Source organism: Phodopus roborovskii, unplaced genomic scaffold (assembly GCF_943737965.1).
Source record: "Phodopus roborovskii unplaced genomic scaffold, PHOROB, whole genome shotgun sequence".
In the NCBI taxonomy this organism is placed as follows: domain Eukaryota; kingdom Metazoa; phylum Chordata; class Mammalia; order Rodentia; family Cricetidae; genus Phodopus; species Phodopus roborovskii.
In genome coordinates, this window is record NW_026126469.1 from 22,358,935 (window position 1) to 22,377,228 (window position 18,294).

General features: G+C 44.3%; 1 protein-coding gene across 1 annotated transcript in view; it reads left to right on the plus strand.

The window, feature by feature from the left end:
* Fstl1 (follistatin like 1) overlaps nt 1–17,426 on the plus strand; it is a 50,400-nt gene extending 32,974 nt beyond the window's left edge. Inside the window, exons 3-11 of the mRNA XM_051191456.1 lie at nt 799–903; nt 4,011–4,140; nt 5,129–5,161; nt 6,784–6,914; nt 10,710–10,828; nt 12,106–12,218; nt 12,520–12,630; nt 15,041–15,117; nt 16,760–17,426. Coding sequence (XP_051047413.1) covers nt 799–903; nt 4,011–4,140; nt 5,129–5,161; nt 6,784–6,914; nt 10,710–10,828; nt 12,106–12,218; nt 12,520–12,630; nt 15,041–15,117; nt 16,760–16,804 — 864 coding nt within the window. The 3' untranslated portion in view covers nt 16,805–17,426. The remainder of the gene's footprint in view (nt 1–798; nt 904–4,010; nt 4,141–5,128; nt 5,162–6,783; nt 6,915–10,709; nt 10,829–12,105; nt 12,219–12,519; nt 12,631–15,040; nt 15,118–16,759) is intronic.
* The last annotated feature ends 868 nt before the right edge of the window (nt 17,427–18,294 follow it).

The window sequence follows — 18,294 nt, forward strand, 5'->3', positions numbered from 1 at the left end:
TACCACCAGGGAAAGGGCTTAAATAATGTGCCACCTACAAGCTGGTGCCTGCCAAAGCCCACATTTTGTGTGGCCTACAGAGCTTCATTTCCCTGCTGCTCTGTTATGTCTGTCTGAGCAGGAATCCTGACCAGCAAGAGGCTTTCGGGCTAGGCTACTCTCTTTGGGGCGGTTTGGTCCTTGTCCTCTTGTAGCCTGAACACACACAGTGGCTGAATATCAGACAATAGCACATCCACATTTTAGCACCCTTCTCCTGCCCTTCGGAATGGCATTGCTGTGAACTCCTCTCGGTGTTACGATGTCTAGATGTGTCTCCAGTGTTTGTAATTCCTCCTGGCTTAGTCTTCTCCACCTTAAAGAATCAGTTAAGGGCGTGGAACCTTCAGAGTCTCACCTGATTTCCTCATACATACCTCCTCCTGGAGCTCTCACTGTTGCATGCCCACAAATGTGTTCTAAATACTTACTCCCTGGGAGCCACAGAGTTCATTAGGTCAAAGACTGCCCTTTGTATCTCAGCCCTTAGCACAGTGCTAGCTTTAACACAACACAGATGCTCAATGCTTTTTTTTTTTGGTGAGGAAGAATGCAGGAAAGCCATTCTTGCATTGCTCTTAGGTGAACCATCTGGGGTTCCCAAACCTGAGCCAGAACAGTGCATGTGAGTTTGGTGCCCATATTGGAAGACACCTTTAAGCAGACCAAAGTCTCAAGCCTCGGTCATTACCTCTGTCCTTTCATCCTGTGGTGGGCTTGTATCCCGTAACATGGCTTTCTTTGTGATTTGTGTTTTAGGAAGAACAAAGGAGCAAATCCAAGATCTGTGCCAATGTGTTTTGTGGAGCTGGCCGGGAGTGTGCAGTCACAGAGAAGGGGGAGCCCACATGCCTCTGCATTGAGGTAGGTTCGGGTGGCAGGCATGGAGGGCAGTGACTATGGAAAGTTCCAGGGATCCTGTCATTTCTATAAACACACAGCTTGTGTATCCCAAAGACATAAGGAAGGCTTCCCCTAGGGTTAAGAGTGAAATTCCTGATTTTTAAATTAAATTTTAAAAGAGATTGCTTTTCATTTATTTTTTTTTAAAATGTTTAAGGAGGCTAGAGAGCCAGCTCAGTAGGAAACATGCTTGCTGTATTCAGAGACTCAGGATCCACATAGATGCCTGGTGTGGCAGCAGAAGTCTGTCACCCTAGCATGGCAGAAGAGAAGCAAATCCATGGAGTTCATTGGCCAGCCATTTCATGAGCTCCAGATGTAGTAAGAAGAACTCTATCTCAGAAAATTATACAGAGAACAACCAAGGACAGTAGCCAGTATAGACCTCTAGTCATTATACTCATGTGCATGTGCACTCAGGCTCACACGCAAGCGCGTGTGCACATATGCCCCCCCCCACACACATTTATATAATAGCAAGGAAATTGGACCAGTTTAGATGTTCACCAGCATATGAACAGATGATGAAATGTGATCCATATACACAATGAAATATTATTCAGCTATAAAGAAAAATGCCATCTGTAGGAAAATAGATGGACCTGGAAAGTGTGATATTAAGTGGAATGACTCAAACTCAGAAAGAAAGACAAAATTCAGGTTCTTTCTCATGTGGATTCCAGACCACTATATACTGTATTAGGGTGGTGTAGTCTAAAAGGTAAAAATGAGATTGGGAGTGTAGTTAGACCTCCTCCATAATAAGCAAGGAAGGGTGGAATGTCGGCAAAAGTATGCATGAATCACGAAAGAGGCATACACGAAAATTTGTGTCTAGCTTCGGATCGGTCAGAGTTTTTGTCTTTTGCGGTTTGGGTTTGTTTTTTTATGCTGGATGCTGGAGTTCAACTTTCTGGGTCTGAAGTAGCAAGAACTGTTTAGCTTTCCCTAAGAATCTAATGTGTGTCAGTCCTTTGAGGCAATGGTTGTGAAATCGAGTTCCCTAATTCTACTGACCACTGTAGCAGAAAGTAGCCATGACTAGTCACAAGTACATTTGTCACATTGACCTACTTTGAAAAAGTGACTTTAAAAAAATGATCTGAGGAGAGGCTCTGTAAAAGTAAAAATTGTTCCTTTTTCCTTTAGTTTAAAATTTTACCAAGCTACCCATTGCAGTGTTATTTTATTGGAAACTGTATTGCTAGACATGAAATTAAGTATGGTTTTGAACTTTAAAATTTTTCTTGAACTTAAAACATTACCAGTTATTTTATGTGTCAAACAGTCTTAGTATTTAGACATTTGTACTACCAAAGAATTCTCAGTTCTGATTAGTCTGAGGTAATGGCATTAACAACTTTTCTAAACAGCAGAGTTTCCCCTATTTTATAAATACTAAATTTTAAAATACTATTTCCACACATGGGTCTATGCAGTCTTTGGTGTGCTGTGGCAGCCTCCCAGACCGACACAGATTTTAGCGTTTTGAAACCGCTGAATAATATTTAGTGATGTAAATGTATTCATTCGTTTCCTTAGAGATGGATTTTTAAGTAGTTCTCTGGGTTGTTTACCAACACAACAATAGCATCCTTTAGCCAATATCTTTTATTTCTCAAAATTGATGGCCACTGGGGGCCTCCTGGGTCAAAGGATATGCAAATTTTTAAATCATCAGGCAGAATGTGGGCTTTGAAGTTTTGTCTTGAAATGGCATTTAAAAGGCAAAATGAGCCTTTAGGAAATAGGCAAGACTTTAATAAATTTTCATTCTGCATGTGAAAGTAAGTAACCCTGACCATGGGCTTTCTTTTTTATTTTCCCTTCTGTCAAGCTGCTCTGTACCCAGGAAATGGGCTTTTCTGTAAATAATAATACCCTTTAAGTCTCCAGACCCTGATTCATTGCATCTGAAGGGAAAGTGTACCAACTTGAAACCTAAAACCTGATCCCACTAGGATCTCTTCACCCTGGCAGCCTGTGCTGGAAGGATACTAACCACCATGTGGTAGCAAGAATTAGACTCTGGAAATAGTCTCAGCTTGTCCACAGATAATTGTGTGATTTTGAGCAAACAAATTCCCAGGAGTTGCTGTAAAGACGAGCCCATGTTGGTTTTGTTCAGCGCCCAAAACATAGCAAGCACTCCACAGTAAATGTTGACTGAGTGAATAAATGAAGTTTTCCTTTCTTTGCTTGGGTATCTTCCTGTATAAAATGGAGGGGTTAGATGCCCATCCTGGCCCAGGACTCTGGTTAACATCTGTCTTTTGTCTTCATATCTCTAATAGCTCTAGTCCACCTACAAACCAGATGAACTTTATTCCATATCTCTGTCCATAATGATTTCCTGTCAGCCTTACAACAGTGGTTGTGAAATTAGGACAAAAGCTGCATGGAGAACATGGAATCCTTGTAATTTGGCCCTAGAAGAATTGAGTGAGTGAGTGTGTGTGTGTGTGTGTGTGTGTGTGTGTGTGTGTGTGTGTGTCCTTACATTGAAGCCATTTTTTTGAGAGGTGATAAATGAAGTCACCAGGGACCTTTCCTTATGAATCAATTAAGGCCTTTACAAAGGGGTTTCACACAGCATTTGGCCATGTAAAAACACCATGTTTGAGGGTTCCTTTACAAGTAGAGACCAGGCTCTCACCAGACATTAAATGAATTTGTTTTGATCGTGCATGTCACAGCCTCCAACATTATGAGAAGTATACTTCTATGATTTGGAAAGAGCCCAGCTCAGGCGTTTTGTTAGGAAAACAGAAATAGACGAATTGCATTGGGGATACATGCAGTGCAAATATTTCAGCCACAGGAGGGTGTTTGTGTACTTGAAAGTTGACATTGAACCAGGATAAACAGAGAGGCAAGGAGAACTTGAGGTAGATCTTCCGTATCAAGTAAAGCAGAGTCACTGATGATGACCAGAGCTGAGGTTCCCTGAGCCCTGGTGATATATACATGCTCCATCTCTGTTGGTGGTGAGTCACCTGACAAAATGGCTATGAGTACATGTTCTAGCCTGCATGCTACACAAGCATCCTCCTGCCCATCTGTTTCAGCAATGCAAACCTCACAAGAGACCTGTGTGTGGCAGTAATGGCAAGACCTACATCAACCATTGTGAACTTCATAGAGATGCCTGCCTCACTGGATCCAAGATCCAGGTTGATTATGATGGACACTGCAAAGGTAAGGCATGCTGCCATCTCTGAATGGCAGGTCTTGTGACAGGGAGACAGACACAGATACCATAGCAGGGTGGCCTGCTGATCACACAACCATTTAGAGATGCTCCTTCCTAACATTCAGAAGCCTCCTAGGTTTGACCTGGCTGACTTTGTCCTGTGCTCCCTGCATCTGACCTGGGCCTGCTCTCAGCATCACCTGCAGCTGAAGAGTAAATAAGGTCACTGCACCGATAATCAACAATGGTAAAAAGGCCCTTAAGGGATTTCCACACCTTTTTGAAAACATGGGTCAGTTTCTCCTTTTCCTGCTTTTAAATTTTGGGCATTTCTCACCCTTGTAATATGCTTTCTTTATTTTCACTCTTGTCATTGTGATCAGTTGGAAAGATGGACTCCCAAGCATGATTGCCAGTCACCAGACCTTTCTATGACTAGAGTTTGCCCAGCAATTCCATCTTTGACTTTCCCTGGGAAAACACAAAGCTTTATCCCAGATACCAGTCTCCTCTCCAACCTTTGTGCAGAATTAATCTCTATATGGAGTTTTGAAATCCCAGGGACTGCTCAACACTGCAGGATGAAATATAAATCTAGAAGGGTGGTCCATTGTCCGCAGGCAGGAAGGATCCCCATCCTTAGACCTTATAAGAATGAAAAGGATAGAAGAATTGAAGGCATGAGCTAGAGAGTTGGCTCAGTGGTCGAGAGCACTGGCTGCACTTCCAGAGGACCTGTGTTCAGTTCCCAATGCCCACATAGAAGCTAGCAGCCATCTGTAACTCCAGTTCCAGAGGATCTGATGCCCTCTTCTGACTTGCAAATAGTGCACAGACATCTAGTATAGAAATTAACAAATCTTAATTTTTTTAAAAAAAAAAGTATTAATGCAAAATGATGACAAAGTTGCAAGTTCACAGTTTTAATCCTAAAACCATCGACATTTTCTTTTATTCTTCACTTGGCATTACACATCTCCTATTGTCTTGCAGAAAAGAAGTCTGTGAGTCCATCTGCCAGCCCAAGTAAGTACCTGACATTTCCACAGTGTGTGTGTGTATCATAGGGAGGAGACTTATCACGGAGGAAGCATCTTGTCTTCCACAGTCCCCCGCTGAGCTGCCAGGATCACATGGGATCAGAACTTTTGATCCAGATCTGGTCTGAGGGCAATACAGCTCAGTAAAACCATGAGACTGTGTTGTAAAAATGTTTGTTTTGGTGTCTGCCGGTCAAAGCAGCTGTTTGGGTCTAAATATTGGATCTTCTGCATTTTTGCTGAATGGTAAATGCCCTTTAGAGAGACAGCCAGCAAGACCTTCAGGGCCTTGTAAGACATGCTCAGACTTTGAAGACTCCCCATAGAAGGCCTCACCCTCCCTGGGGAGCAGGAAGGGGATGGGCTGGGGTTTGGTGGGAGTGAAGGGGAGGATGGGAGTGTGAGTGAACTGGGATTGACATGTAAAATAACCTTGTTTCAAAGTAATAAATAAATAAACAAACAAATAAAAAGACACACTAATGTCATGGACCCAGTGAAACCAGAAGACAGGACTCTTTTTGTCAGAGGACAATTGGAAATGCCAATATGGAGATTGCTGTAGCTTGCTATTAAAACCTATTGAAATCGCAGTGTGGTTTATAGGCCCAGACCTCATGGTAACCTTGCAGACCTTGCTGTAATTACCTTAAAGTATAAAGGCCCATAGGACTGAATCAGTTCCCCTAAACCACACAGCTAGGAAGGAAGGGTGGGAAGTGCCCATATGTTCATTCCCTGGCCCTGCGCCTCCTCATGACCTAGCATATGTTGTCTTCCAAGAATTTCCTTTGGCCAGAGCTGTCTCCTCGTAGCTTGTCTACCCACATGACTCGCACTTGTCACAGTTGCCCAGAGAAGGGCTAAGACATAGCCCTTCCTTGGCTTTGTTTTCTATTGTTTATAATAAAGAATGATGGGAGAGAATTTTGAAAGGCTCAGTTGGTGAGAGATGTAGAATTCCAGCAGTCCAGCAGCATGCATAACTAGTGTTTTCATTTATTGGTTTGTTAGTACTTTAAGCGCATCTCAGGACCAGGAGAGTTGCTTCAGTGGATGACCTTTTTTTTCTCCCTTGCCCCTAAACATTCGTGAAAGCATCCTTCACTTTTTCTTCCTTATTTTTTCTTAAATAACAACTCTGTTTGACCACTGTTTCAAGTTTCTAGTCCAGGGTTTCTCAACCTTCCTAATTCCATGTCCCTTTAATACAGTTCTTCATGTGACCCCCAACCATAAAATTAATTTTGTTGCTGCTTCATAATTGTAATTTTGCTACTATTATATAGCAAAATATATCATAATGTAAGTATCTAATATGCAGGATGCAGGATATCTGATATGCAACCCCCAAAGGGGGTTGAGATCCACAGGTTGAGAACCAGTGTCCTAATCTTTATGGGTGTTTTACATATGTGAGCGTGACTCCTGGGGTAGACACATTTCTGTACTCTGGGTACGATAATCCTGCCTGCCTGGGTGCTGTGAAGACTGAATAGGATGACACACAGAACTGAGAGGGACACTGGGCTCTGGACAGCGGATGACCCTGGTTCTCTTCCCCACACCCACCTCACACATTCCCCCCACCCCACCCTCACCCCGTAGTTGTCTGCTATCAAGCTAACCGCGATGAGCTCCGGCGTCGCATCATCCAGTGGCTGGAAGCTGAGATCATTCCAGATGGCTGGTTCTCCAAAGGCAGCAACTACAGTGAGATCCTGGACAAGTACTTTAAGGTAATCAGAGTCGAGGTCAACAGTGTTCAGTCCTGGAGAAAGAGAACTCCCCTCTTCCCCCTTTGTGACTATCAGGAGATACAGAGTTCCTTAGAGTCCCTGAGTGTGCCTACATCACCAGTTATATTATGGAGCTGTGAAAGCTGCAGCCTGCTTGACCAGCAAGGAGCCAGAAGTTGACTTCTGGGATCCAACATGCCTGTCCAACACCCCTATGAACATTTAAAACCACCAGGGTCTCCAGGAGCTGCCATGGGAAAAGTGGCCAGGCTCTCTGCTTCCCTGTGGAACACTTTGGAAGCTGGTACAGAGCACCTTCTGGTATACCACACCCACTTCAGCATCTTTCCCCACACACACAGCTTGCCACCCATTTCTCCACGTCACTAACTTGACCATTCACATCTTCTTCATGTGAGAAGAGTCAGGGAACTTGTGGGTCTGGAGATTGTTCCAGAATCCAAGTAGTGCTGCTGTACACCATGTTAATAGAAGAGACAGAGTTCCATCGGGAGACCCAGAAAGATACTGCTTTTGAAGGGCAAATGAGTGAGGAAATAAATTGTTGGCTTGGGTATGGGAGATCATTCAGGAGCCCTGAGACCCATTGGAAGAAGTGGTTAAGGGCACTCTACTAGCTAACTGACAAGAACACAGAGACACACCTACAATATTCCAGACACACAAACCACACACATCCATCACAGACACTTCTTACACTCAGCCACACATTCAGGAACTGCATTCACACAGAAGCACCAAGCCCCTGCCCTTCAGGATGCACATGTTAAGGTCAGTGCCTTGGACACTTACTCTAGTGAGAGCTCACAAGCCTGCTATCCCCACAACTAGCCAGCCACACAAGCAAGGGACTTCCTGGAAGCTCTCAAGCCACCCAAACACCTTTCACACCATCCTAGTCTGTGGATTCTTTAGATGGCATTATGGACATAGATGAAGAAATTCTGGATTGGTTTGAAATGGATATCTGATTGTTTAAGGCATCTCCTCCTGTATTAGTCTTATTAGATAGAAGTTTTCTCCACTAAGTCAGAGATTTAAACTATGGATTCCTAGTTTTCATCTTACACTGGAGAGAGAGCATCGCTCTTCCTACTGGGCAGTGTCCTAGCCATTCCCACATGACAGAGCCCTGAAGACATGGGCAATTCCTTTTCTATAGCAAACTGCATCACTTTGCTGAGCAGAAGAACTGTACAGGAGCAGAAAGAGACATAAAATGACTCAGGCCTGTCTGGCTGCCAAGGCTGACACTCAGGACCCACTCTTGCAAACTGTCCTTTGACTTCCACACAAATGTTATGTCATGACACTCCTATGTACACACACGATAGATAGATGTGATTTTAATGCTTTTAAAGAAAATTACTTTTCCCAAAGCCAAATGAATAGTGTCTGTAAGGTTCATTGTAAGCATTCGTTCTGTCCTGTCCTTAGAGCATGGAGCTGTTGGGCTTTAGAACACTAATTCCAAGAGGTCTCTTGGGATCTTGTAACCATTTGTAGATGGAAACTGGCCTCGGGCACTTCTGATACCTGCTATTAAATTTGATTGCCAAGTACCCAGGCCATGATGCCATTCAACATATCTCCATGTCCCCAGGCAATAACACTCTTACCGGCTTCTAGGGGGGAAAAAAAGCATAGCCACTTGGGAAAACATCTTTTCTCTGGAGCATTCTCCCATCTCAGAAAGCTTGCTCACAGATTACAGACACAAAGCTCCTCCTCCAAGACATCTGCAGCAGGAGATGCCATCCCTCCAGGTCCACAGCTGCCTGTAGGTCAAAGATCTGATGTCTCAGACCTCTGTGGCAGAGCCTTGTCATCCAGCCCAGCTGGCTTTCCTCACACTAGCTAGCTGGATGGCAAATCTAATCAGAATTCAAGTAAAGCTCACACTACCTCTCCCCTCCAAATGGTCCAGTAACCGTTTCTTTGATGAATTCAAAACAGAACAAAAGGAGAACCTGGTAGGGAGAATCTTTCATACCCATGCTGTCCATACCTATGTCACTAGACGGGAGTCTCTTAGAGGATGGGGCTGAAACTGAAGCCAGCCTTCTTACCTCCCTGACCCTAGCATGATATACCCCAGTTCCTCAGCTGCTTTATGTGAGTGAATGCGTGGCTCAGCCCATCTCCTCTGAACACTGTGTCAACATACAAGTATGATTCCCTAGCACAGGTCTCAAAACATTCCCTCCCTGTCTCCCATCATACAATCAAAAGAGAAAAATGTTACTGTCTCAGAAACAGCTACAGACAGGCTTGCAGAGGTATCCAGCCTTAGCAGTGGGTTAGCTGAGTGAAGTATGCTAGATTTGGCCAGAGATTGAGGTGCTACTGGGTTTAATGCTGTTTCTGGGCACCAGGTGGATGAGATGAGATGAGATTGGCAAGAACTGGGATGTCCGCTTTGTTTCAGGCCTGTGATCTGGTTCCCCAATAGATGAAGTGTGCACACAAAGTACGGACTTGTGAGAGCCAACTGGACTGTAGTAGCGGCTCCAGATGCCTAGTCAGTGGCTGGGCACCTACCGCAGGACCGTTGCTTCCCCTACATTCACTCTCGTCACCAGACAGGGGACAGGGTTTGCTGTAGTTGTACTCAGGAAAGTTCTGTGGTCCTCAGAATGCCCCTTCCCTGATCTAGCTTATTGACTTGTGCATCTTTAATTAGTCAAAACCTCACAAGTGGATTATGGGGAGATCCTCAGGGCAGGTGTGCAGTGGATAAGACTGACAAACAGGTTCTAAGCAAAGGCATAATGATTGTCTCTTGTGTTCCTCTCACTGTACATGCCATGGACATTTTACATGTGGCACATAGCAACCAGGAGAGAACAATTGGCTACGTTTTGCTCCCTGCCCAGGAGTTAAGCAGACATTTCTTCCAGACTCTATTTTTTACAGTGTAAGGAACCAACTTAAAAATAGCATAGAGATGCTGATTGGTTCCCAGTGCAGCCTAAGGAAAGTGTGGGGAGTGAAGGGGTCCCCCTAGGGCTGGTTAGGATAGCAGCAGCACCCAACACGGAATTTGATCTAAACCCTCCAGTCGATGCTCCCTCCTGTTGCTAGGGAATAGGCATGTTGAATGGCTCCAGATGGCGGAGGTCTTGTTTTAGCATGTCAATTTGGGGGGAATGATGCCTGACCTCACCATTCCTTGTTCAGTTGTGTTCCTGGGGTGTCACATGTCATCAGCCTGCACAGTGTAGCCCAAGGATCTGTGTGCACATACGTGCTGACATTGCGGTGTAGGGCTGAGGAGGAGGCAGGCTGGCCTTAAACAGCAAGGTAGACTTCTGTGGGTCCCAAGGGGAGCCTGGAAGATTATTTACACTGCTGCTTCCCCTTAGCAACCTGCTAGAGTCATACACCCAGGACTCCACGTCCCAGAGTGTAATGTATGCTTACAATGCCCTAGCTTGTTATGAGTTCACTAGGGTGTGAGACAGTGATGCTATCAATGTCTGAATTGGGGCCTGTGGGACTGTGTCAGGGAGTGGGTCACAGGTATTCTTTTTTTTATTTATTTATTAATTCACAGAGTATTCTTAAGTAATGCAGACATCTGTTCAGCTGCCCTCCTGAGCAGGATCCATACTGAAAGAAACCCCTAATGGTTCTGTTTAGACACTTGCTCATCTTGGATTGATCTGAGAAGCTCCTTGTGGCCAGGCGAGGACAGGGTTGGGGTGTATTAAGAATAAGATGAACTGATGAGGGGTCAGGCCAGATCCTGAGAGATCTCTTCATCTCTTCTAGAACTTTGATAATGGTGACTCTCACCTGGACTCCAGTGAATTCCTGAAATTCGTGGAGCAGAACGAAACAGCCATCAACATCACCACTTACGCTGACCAGGAGAACAACAAACTGCTCAGGTGGGGAGTGAGGGCCTGGCCATACGGTCCCCAGGGAAGTTTTCCTGAGAGAGGGGTTTGAACCCGAGGAGCGTCCAGTGCCGATGTGAAAGAGATAGAGAAGTGGGGTCTCTGCTCCCATCTGTGCTCTGAACATTATAAAACTGGGATGTCAACACTGGTGCCTGAGCAAGAGGCTATTGTTTGGGGCCAGAACTTGCAAGGGGAAAAGACTGTAATTTTAGAATAAGTTATCAAGGTCATGCCACACCCACTATGCTTCTGAGTATGGCAAAGTGATGTTCTGTCATTGATCTTCTGATGGAACTGTATTCATGTATTCTCTAGTGGTAAACCTAAAATCATTTCACTCCTGGTGTTTGAGATGACCAGTGCTATTTCATGTAGAGTTCCCTAACTGTTAGAAGCATATGTCCTTCTTTTAGTATCATCTTAGAATAAATATTAATAAACAAAGAACCTTCTGGCTTGGTACTAGTACATCAGGAAGAATTAAACATGAGATCGTTGCCTCTCTTTTGTTCAAAACAAATTCAAAGGGCAGCTTCTGTGAGTCTGGACCTTAAGGAATAGCCACTCATTTTTTGGTAACCTGGATTTAGGCAATTTGATCATTTCGATGTTTGATCCTCAAAACATCCCAGTGAGGGAGAGACTTTCCCCCCTACCTATAGAAGTAAGAAAATAAACTCAGAAAGACTGAATAATAGCTCATGAATGTTTGGGTATGAAGTAGCTGAGCCAGGGCCCAAGTCTTATTGAACAGAGGAAGTGATGAAGCCAAGGTTCTACAAAACTTCTAAAAGACCTTTTTAGAATGGTGATGGTGGTGATGCTTGATTGAATTTAATATTTTTTTCAAGTCCTATATTCCTTTTCATGTCATCTATCATCTCCTGCTTTGTTTTTTGGTTTTGTTTTGTTTTTCTGGACTGGTTGACTTGACAAGTCATACCACAGGAAAAGGCAATCTAGACAAAGGTATGCAAATAATGAGAGCATTGGTTAATCAAGGTGGGTAAAACTAACTGTTCATAAAGCTTTATGGGGGAACATCTGAACAGCCTATGGGATGTGATATCCAGTCTAACAGCTGGAGGTTAGATGTTCACAGGAGTTACTGGGTAATGGTGTGACAGGCCAAAGAGGAAAGAAGTCTTTTCCCTCAACAGTCATCTTGCCTGAGGCCCCAGGTGTCTGTGAGCCTTGTGCTTCTTTCCTTTTGTAGGGAAGAAGCCGCCGCCTCGCTGATGGCGTTCTCTTGTGCTTTCTTTCAGAGGGCTCTGTGTTGATGCTCTCATTGAACTGTCTGATGAGAATGCCGACTGGAAACTCAACTTCCAGGAGTTCCTCAAGTGTCTCAACCCATCCTTCAACCCTCCTGAGAAGAGTATGCCTAGTCTAGACACTGAGTGTTGTTGAGGATGGGAGGGTCACAGGGAAAGGGAGGTGCAAGCCAGAAATAACTGGTAGAATTCTCCAAAGATACTGAACTAGCCCCTACCCATGGTACTGGGCTGTCATCAGCCCATCATGGTGGAGTTAAGGCCATGAGCTTATGGAGCATTTGACCATGAGAGACAAGGCAGCCCTTGTCTGGGAAGGGGGACACGTAGGTGCTCAGACTGTACTGAAGACACCACCCTGTTCTACTTATGTCCCAACTGTTGCCTTTATGTATGATCCAACAGAGTGTGCCCTGGAGGACGAAACTTATGCAGATGGAGCTGAGACCGAGGTAGACTGCAATCGCTGTGTCTGTTCTTGTGGACACTGGGTCTGCACTGCAATGACCTGCGATGGTGAGCCACACTTAGGGCGGAAGGGGGGGAGCAGAGCTTGACTTGAGTGAAAGACAGTGACAGGGGATAAAGGAAGGTCAGGGATCGGAAGTAAGTGACAGCCCCGCTGGGGAGCATTGTGGGAGGAGCACTTCTTCAGATGCATCAGGTGTGAAAATCATTCCAGGGATGTCAAATGAGAGAATGGTGGCCCAGAGCACCAGCAACTGTCGATATCAGACCAAAATAACCATCATGAAAGAAAAGACTGATCGGTGAGAAAAGTATACCAGCGCTCTTCCACGGTCTTTGTATATTACCAACTTAATCCTTGTGACACTTAAGGAAATATTATATATAAAAGAGTCAGGAGGTCAGAAGTCAAAATGACCTTAATTTTCCATACCAGGCAGGAAAAAAAGTAAATGGAAAATGTAAAAAATAAATTAGTTAAAAATTAAGACCATTGAGACAGGTCCAAGACGGGTTGGGGACATATAGGTGTTGAAGTTTGGGAGGCAGAGTAGAGGTCAAAGAGTACGTTGGAACTACTCATGTCCCATCAGAGACCTGAGCTACAGAGATTTCAGTGATCAAGAGGGAACGTACATCAAAGTCAGGCTGAATCAAAGAGCCAGATGAAAGCAAATCAGAGAAGGGTATTAAAGCCAGGTCCAGAATAGAAGTCACACAGTGTGAAAAGAAATGTCAGTTGGAACCAGACTTAAAAGTTCTACCTGCAGGAATGACCCTGGGGCTATATTTTAAGAAGTTAATCGAGGCAAGAAAAAGTTGATACTTAAAGTTATATTCAGGAGAATTGGGTAAGATGGTCACTGAGAGACAGCAATCAAAGACCCAAGAAGCATTCTAGCCATGGAGCCTTGAATACCAGCACTGCAGGTGGAAGCCAGTGTTATCCATAGGTTTGCTAACCTTCCAGGTCCAAGTCTGCTTCAGTTTGAGAGAACAGATGCCCAACCTAATGGTAGGGACAGATGAGAAAGCAAAAGAGGCTGTTTTAGAACAATAATTTTCTAGAAGACATTGGAACTGATAGCCAGACACACACACACTGTAGCTACTGAAGCCATCAGAGGGCATCTTTAAACAGGGACCCCGCCTGGCTCAACCAGGAAGCACCCCCAGTTTGTCCTCCCAAACTCCCTTCCATATGTCTAACTGCTCTTGTCCTCGCTTTGTTAGGTATCCCTCCTCCATTTCTGAGATGCATGAGTGAGTGCGCACTGACTTATGGAACCCTAAACTCAGACATCTGGGCAATAAGTCAATCACAGTGCATCAGACAACACGCTATTCCCAACGGACTTTGTCAGTTTCCATAGCACACTATGGACTGCTTGCCCTCCTTACAGAAAGTTCGGTCTATGGGGCCTCAACACATGGTGGTGTAGAGACTGACATAAGAGGAAATTGAAGAGGCATTTTCAGGCTAGTGTCTGAAAACTTAGCGGTGTCATCTTAGATCACAAATATCAAGGGCACAAGCAAGGCACTGAGATAATACCAGAAGGGGCCAGGGCCACGAGAGCTGGCTATGAGGGACAGACTGATATTAATGTCTACCGTTTCCTCATGGTAAGTATTGTGTTCAGCAAATGGATTCCCAGGCACCCTTCCAAACCTTCTAGAGTATAATCTACAAAAAGAACATCTTGTGGATCTGTGTAGGTTTGGTTCTTTGGGGTTTTTGTTGTTTCGTTTTGTTTTGCTTTGCTTTGCTTTGTTGGGATTTGTTTTGCTTTTTACTATTTTTTTTCTTTATACTTGAGAAATGTTTGTTACATGTTGTAGTTATCAACCCTGGGTGTACAGAACCCTTCAAAAGGCAAAATCTCTTCACCCTGATACCTCCCATCTCAATCAATTATATCAAAACTTCTATAGGTGAAAGCCAGGCAACTTGAGTTTATTTTATTTGTCTCTTTGTTTTGCAGTTCTGAGGTTGAGCATGGGGGTAGGGATCATGGCTTGCATGCCAGGCAAGCACTCTGCCAAGAAACTGCAACCCAGGCCAGAAATTACATTTGCAAATGTTCTCTGGGACATTATGAGAGTGTGGGAACCACTAAGGAGCACTACCCCAGGGATGTCCTGAGCAGCACTCGGGTTGTTGCCATTGCTTTTCAGTAGGACTAGCTCATCTTGTGAGTAAAGAGAACAGCAGGAACAGAAGCCAGAGGAGAGGAGAGGGTAGGGTAGGGTAGGGTAGGGTAGGGTAGGATAGGATAGGATAGGATAGGATAGGATAGGATAGGATAGGATAGGATAGGATAGTTAAATGACTAGCTGCTCAGAGAGAGGTGGGCTGTTCAACTCTTCTCCACAGGTTAAGTGGACAGTCCTTTAGGTAGAGCCTTCTCCAGCTTACCACAGCCCCCACTGCTCTGAACTTTGATCATTCTTACAGGAAAGACTCAGAAGGGAGCCCAGACCAAGACACAGGAGGAGATGACCAGATATGTCCAGGAACCCCAGAAGCACCAGGTGAGCAGCCACAGTGCTGGTTCAAATGTCGCTGTTACTACCAGGCTCTTAATGCCACTCAGAAGCTGTCCAGAGCCCCAGGAGAGGAGGGAAACAAAACATACTTCATTTGACACAGTAGATCCCAGAGAATGCTACTGACCTATACTACCAAACTGTGGTATAAGATCATTCCCTGAAGGAGTTGCTGGAGGTGGGAGGGTCTGGGGTATCTCTCCCAGCCTTCTAATAGCCAGCTGAGAGCTGCTACCAGGAAATGATTCTTAGCATTTCTGTCCTCCGGCATGTGTGGGCAGAGCAGACTTCTAAGACAGAGAAAGCCCCGAGGTGGAGATGCAGGTGTAGGCCACAAGAAGTAAAGCCAGTGATCACTGCAAAACATTCAGTACAAGGCAGCTGGGCAAGGAGCACCAAGCGTGCCTAGTAGATGCCAGCTAATGTTGTCAGCAGTTTCTTAAGGTTGGTTTTTAAATTGAGGCAGAATTCCTAAGATTGTGGGCCATTCCTCACGGTCTAATTCCAGAGTGTTTTAACATCCCCCATTAGAAGTAACTCTTTTTTTTTTTTTTTTTTTTTTTTTCCTTTCCCTCTGCCCCTGGCAAGTGCTAACCTGTTTTCCAGCTGTAGATGTGCCTGGCGTGGACATGCCACATAGAATGTTCCTTTTCTATCTGCCTTCTTGCACTTTGCTTTTCGGGTTCATGCTTTTAGCATGAGTCTACTTCATTCTTCTTTATGTGAGTGCCATTCTACATATATGACATTCTGTGTATGTAGTCAACAGTTGATGAGTATTTAGGTGACTTCTGACTCTGATGAAGGATGCTGCTGTGAGTTTTACTGTACAAGTTCCTGTGTGGACCGTGTTTTCACTCCCCCTGTATATTTCCGGATAGAATTCAGGTCATAAAATAATGCTATGTTTAATCCCCAGGGGATTGATTGCCAAACTTTTTCCCAAACACCATTCCTTGTACATTCTCCCCCACAGGTCTCCATTTTCTTCAAGTCCTTGCTAACATTTGTTACTGTTAATCTCTATTTCATCTGACCTACTGGACATGTAGTGGTATCTCATTATGCTTTCATTTCCATTCCTCTAGTGTCTAATGGTGTGTCCTTATTGGCTATCTATCTGTACATCTTCTTTGGAGAGGAATGTGTCAGGCGCTGTTGTAAGAGCTGGTACAGTGTTGCCCTCATGTTACAGTTGAAAACATTAAGATGTAGATTTCAAAATACTTCCAAGGACACTAGGAAAGCTGAACAGCCAAATTCAAGCCCAGATGGTCTGCCTCTGGGACCTATTGATTTTAGCAATTTTGTAGGACATGGATTCAGAACATTTTCCCTTTAGTATCCTTTATCATTAAAACTGTGGGACAACAAGTGTTTTGCTTATTTCATAAGATGTTCATATAGAGTCAGCTCCTAGTTCAGTAAACTGCTCCTGAATGACTATGCCACAAATTGGATATAGCTTTGTATTGTTTATCACACAAGGAGGGAGCGTACAAGTAAACAACTAAAATCTAGCAAAATCATGTGTCTATTGATCCTATATGTATTGGGGGGGGGGCTGGATAAATGCCATCAGCTTTTTTGTATTTGTATAATGATTATTTCCTCTTCCATCTCAAAGGAAACAGCTGAAAAGGCCAGGAAGGTAAACACCAAAGAGGTCTAACAAGAAGCACAGCACCGTGTCTGGAGCCCAGCGCCGCCTCCTCTTCGGTGCTGAGACCATGATACAGGAGCATCTGCTGTGATCACCAAACCATCAGTATTTGCTTGTCTGGCAATGAATATTATTTTGTTTGTTTTGCAATGAAGGAAATGAGGGTGGCTGGCTAGCAGGGGGGGAGGGAGGCCACTCCCCTCATTTCCAGGAATGCTTTAAGAGAAACTCAAGGGCACTTTGGGGCTGGAGGCAAGTAAGGAAACTGCATCAGGCTGCCAGAGGAGCAGGCCCGGGTCTGAACCAATCCTTTCAGGGGTCACAGCAGCTGTTGGAAAAGCATGTGATGTTGGGGGGAGGGCTGAGCTGGCTCTGCTGGAGGAAGAGTGGGGAGCTCTGTGGAGAGGAATCCTGCTGCCTTGACCCTTGTCACTACTGTCAGCATGACAAACCTGCACCATATCTGCTTCCCCTGGGTCCCAACAATCACCTGAATACGCAGCCATCCCACATCTGTGCCCTCAGATGTGGATGGACTTTCTAGGAGAGTGTTTAAGTGATGCAGATACTTATGTACTTCAAGCGCCATAGACACCTAACCCAAAATTTTAAAATAGACTTCTTTTTTTTTTTTTTTTTAACCAAAGGTGCTATTTCTCTATAAAAGACTTTTTTTTTTTTTTTTTTTTTTTTTTTTTTGGGGCAAGCTGATTTTATTCCTCAATTATTATCATTATACATGTCATTTTTTAGTATTTCATTTTCTTGACTAGATATTAAGCTTTTGTAATTATTTTTCCAGTAGTCCTACTATTTCAGAGGTGAAAGGGGTTTGGGAGTTTTTCTGTAACATAGATAGCCCCTTACCCTGCCACATACTAGACTAGATGCAAGGCAGAGCTGCACTACCCCACCCCAGGCTTCCAGAAGATCAGCTACATACCAAGAAGTGTAAGATGCCTCAGACAGAAGCCACAGGACAAAGCATCTTCATAGGCAGTTATTGAAATCCAGAGAGTTAATTTGTTTTACACAGGACAGAAACCTAGGTTATCCCAGCCTGCCAACACACAGTGATCTGTGGCTAACCAGTAGAGCAACCCTGGGCCTGTCTCATCCTATTCTGGGTGCAAGTTTCCTTAGTAAAGTGATAAGAATGCATCTTGGGATTTAATAAATGATACAGTTTGTGGGTTAGGTAACTGGTCCAGAAGGAGCTAGGGTCCTGTGACTGTCTTCTCCTTAGGATAGATGAAACCATACAATAAGAAAAGACAGCTAGGAACAACATGGTTTCGCCTTGGTCTAAATGAGCTTTTCAGGTGCCTGGGGTGAGGATTTCATGGCTCTGTCTGCCCAGGAAGAGGGTGTGAAGGAGAACCTCCAACCTTCTCAACATGGTGCACATGAGTGCAGTCTCTGGTTAGAGTCAGAGATTTCCCCATACAGAGGAAGACAGAAGTTTACAGATTTGAAAGCAGTATAAAAGATTGCAAGTC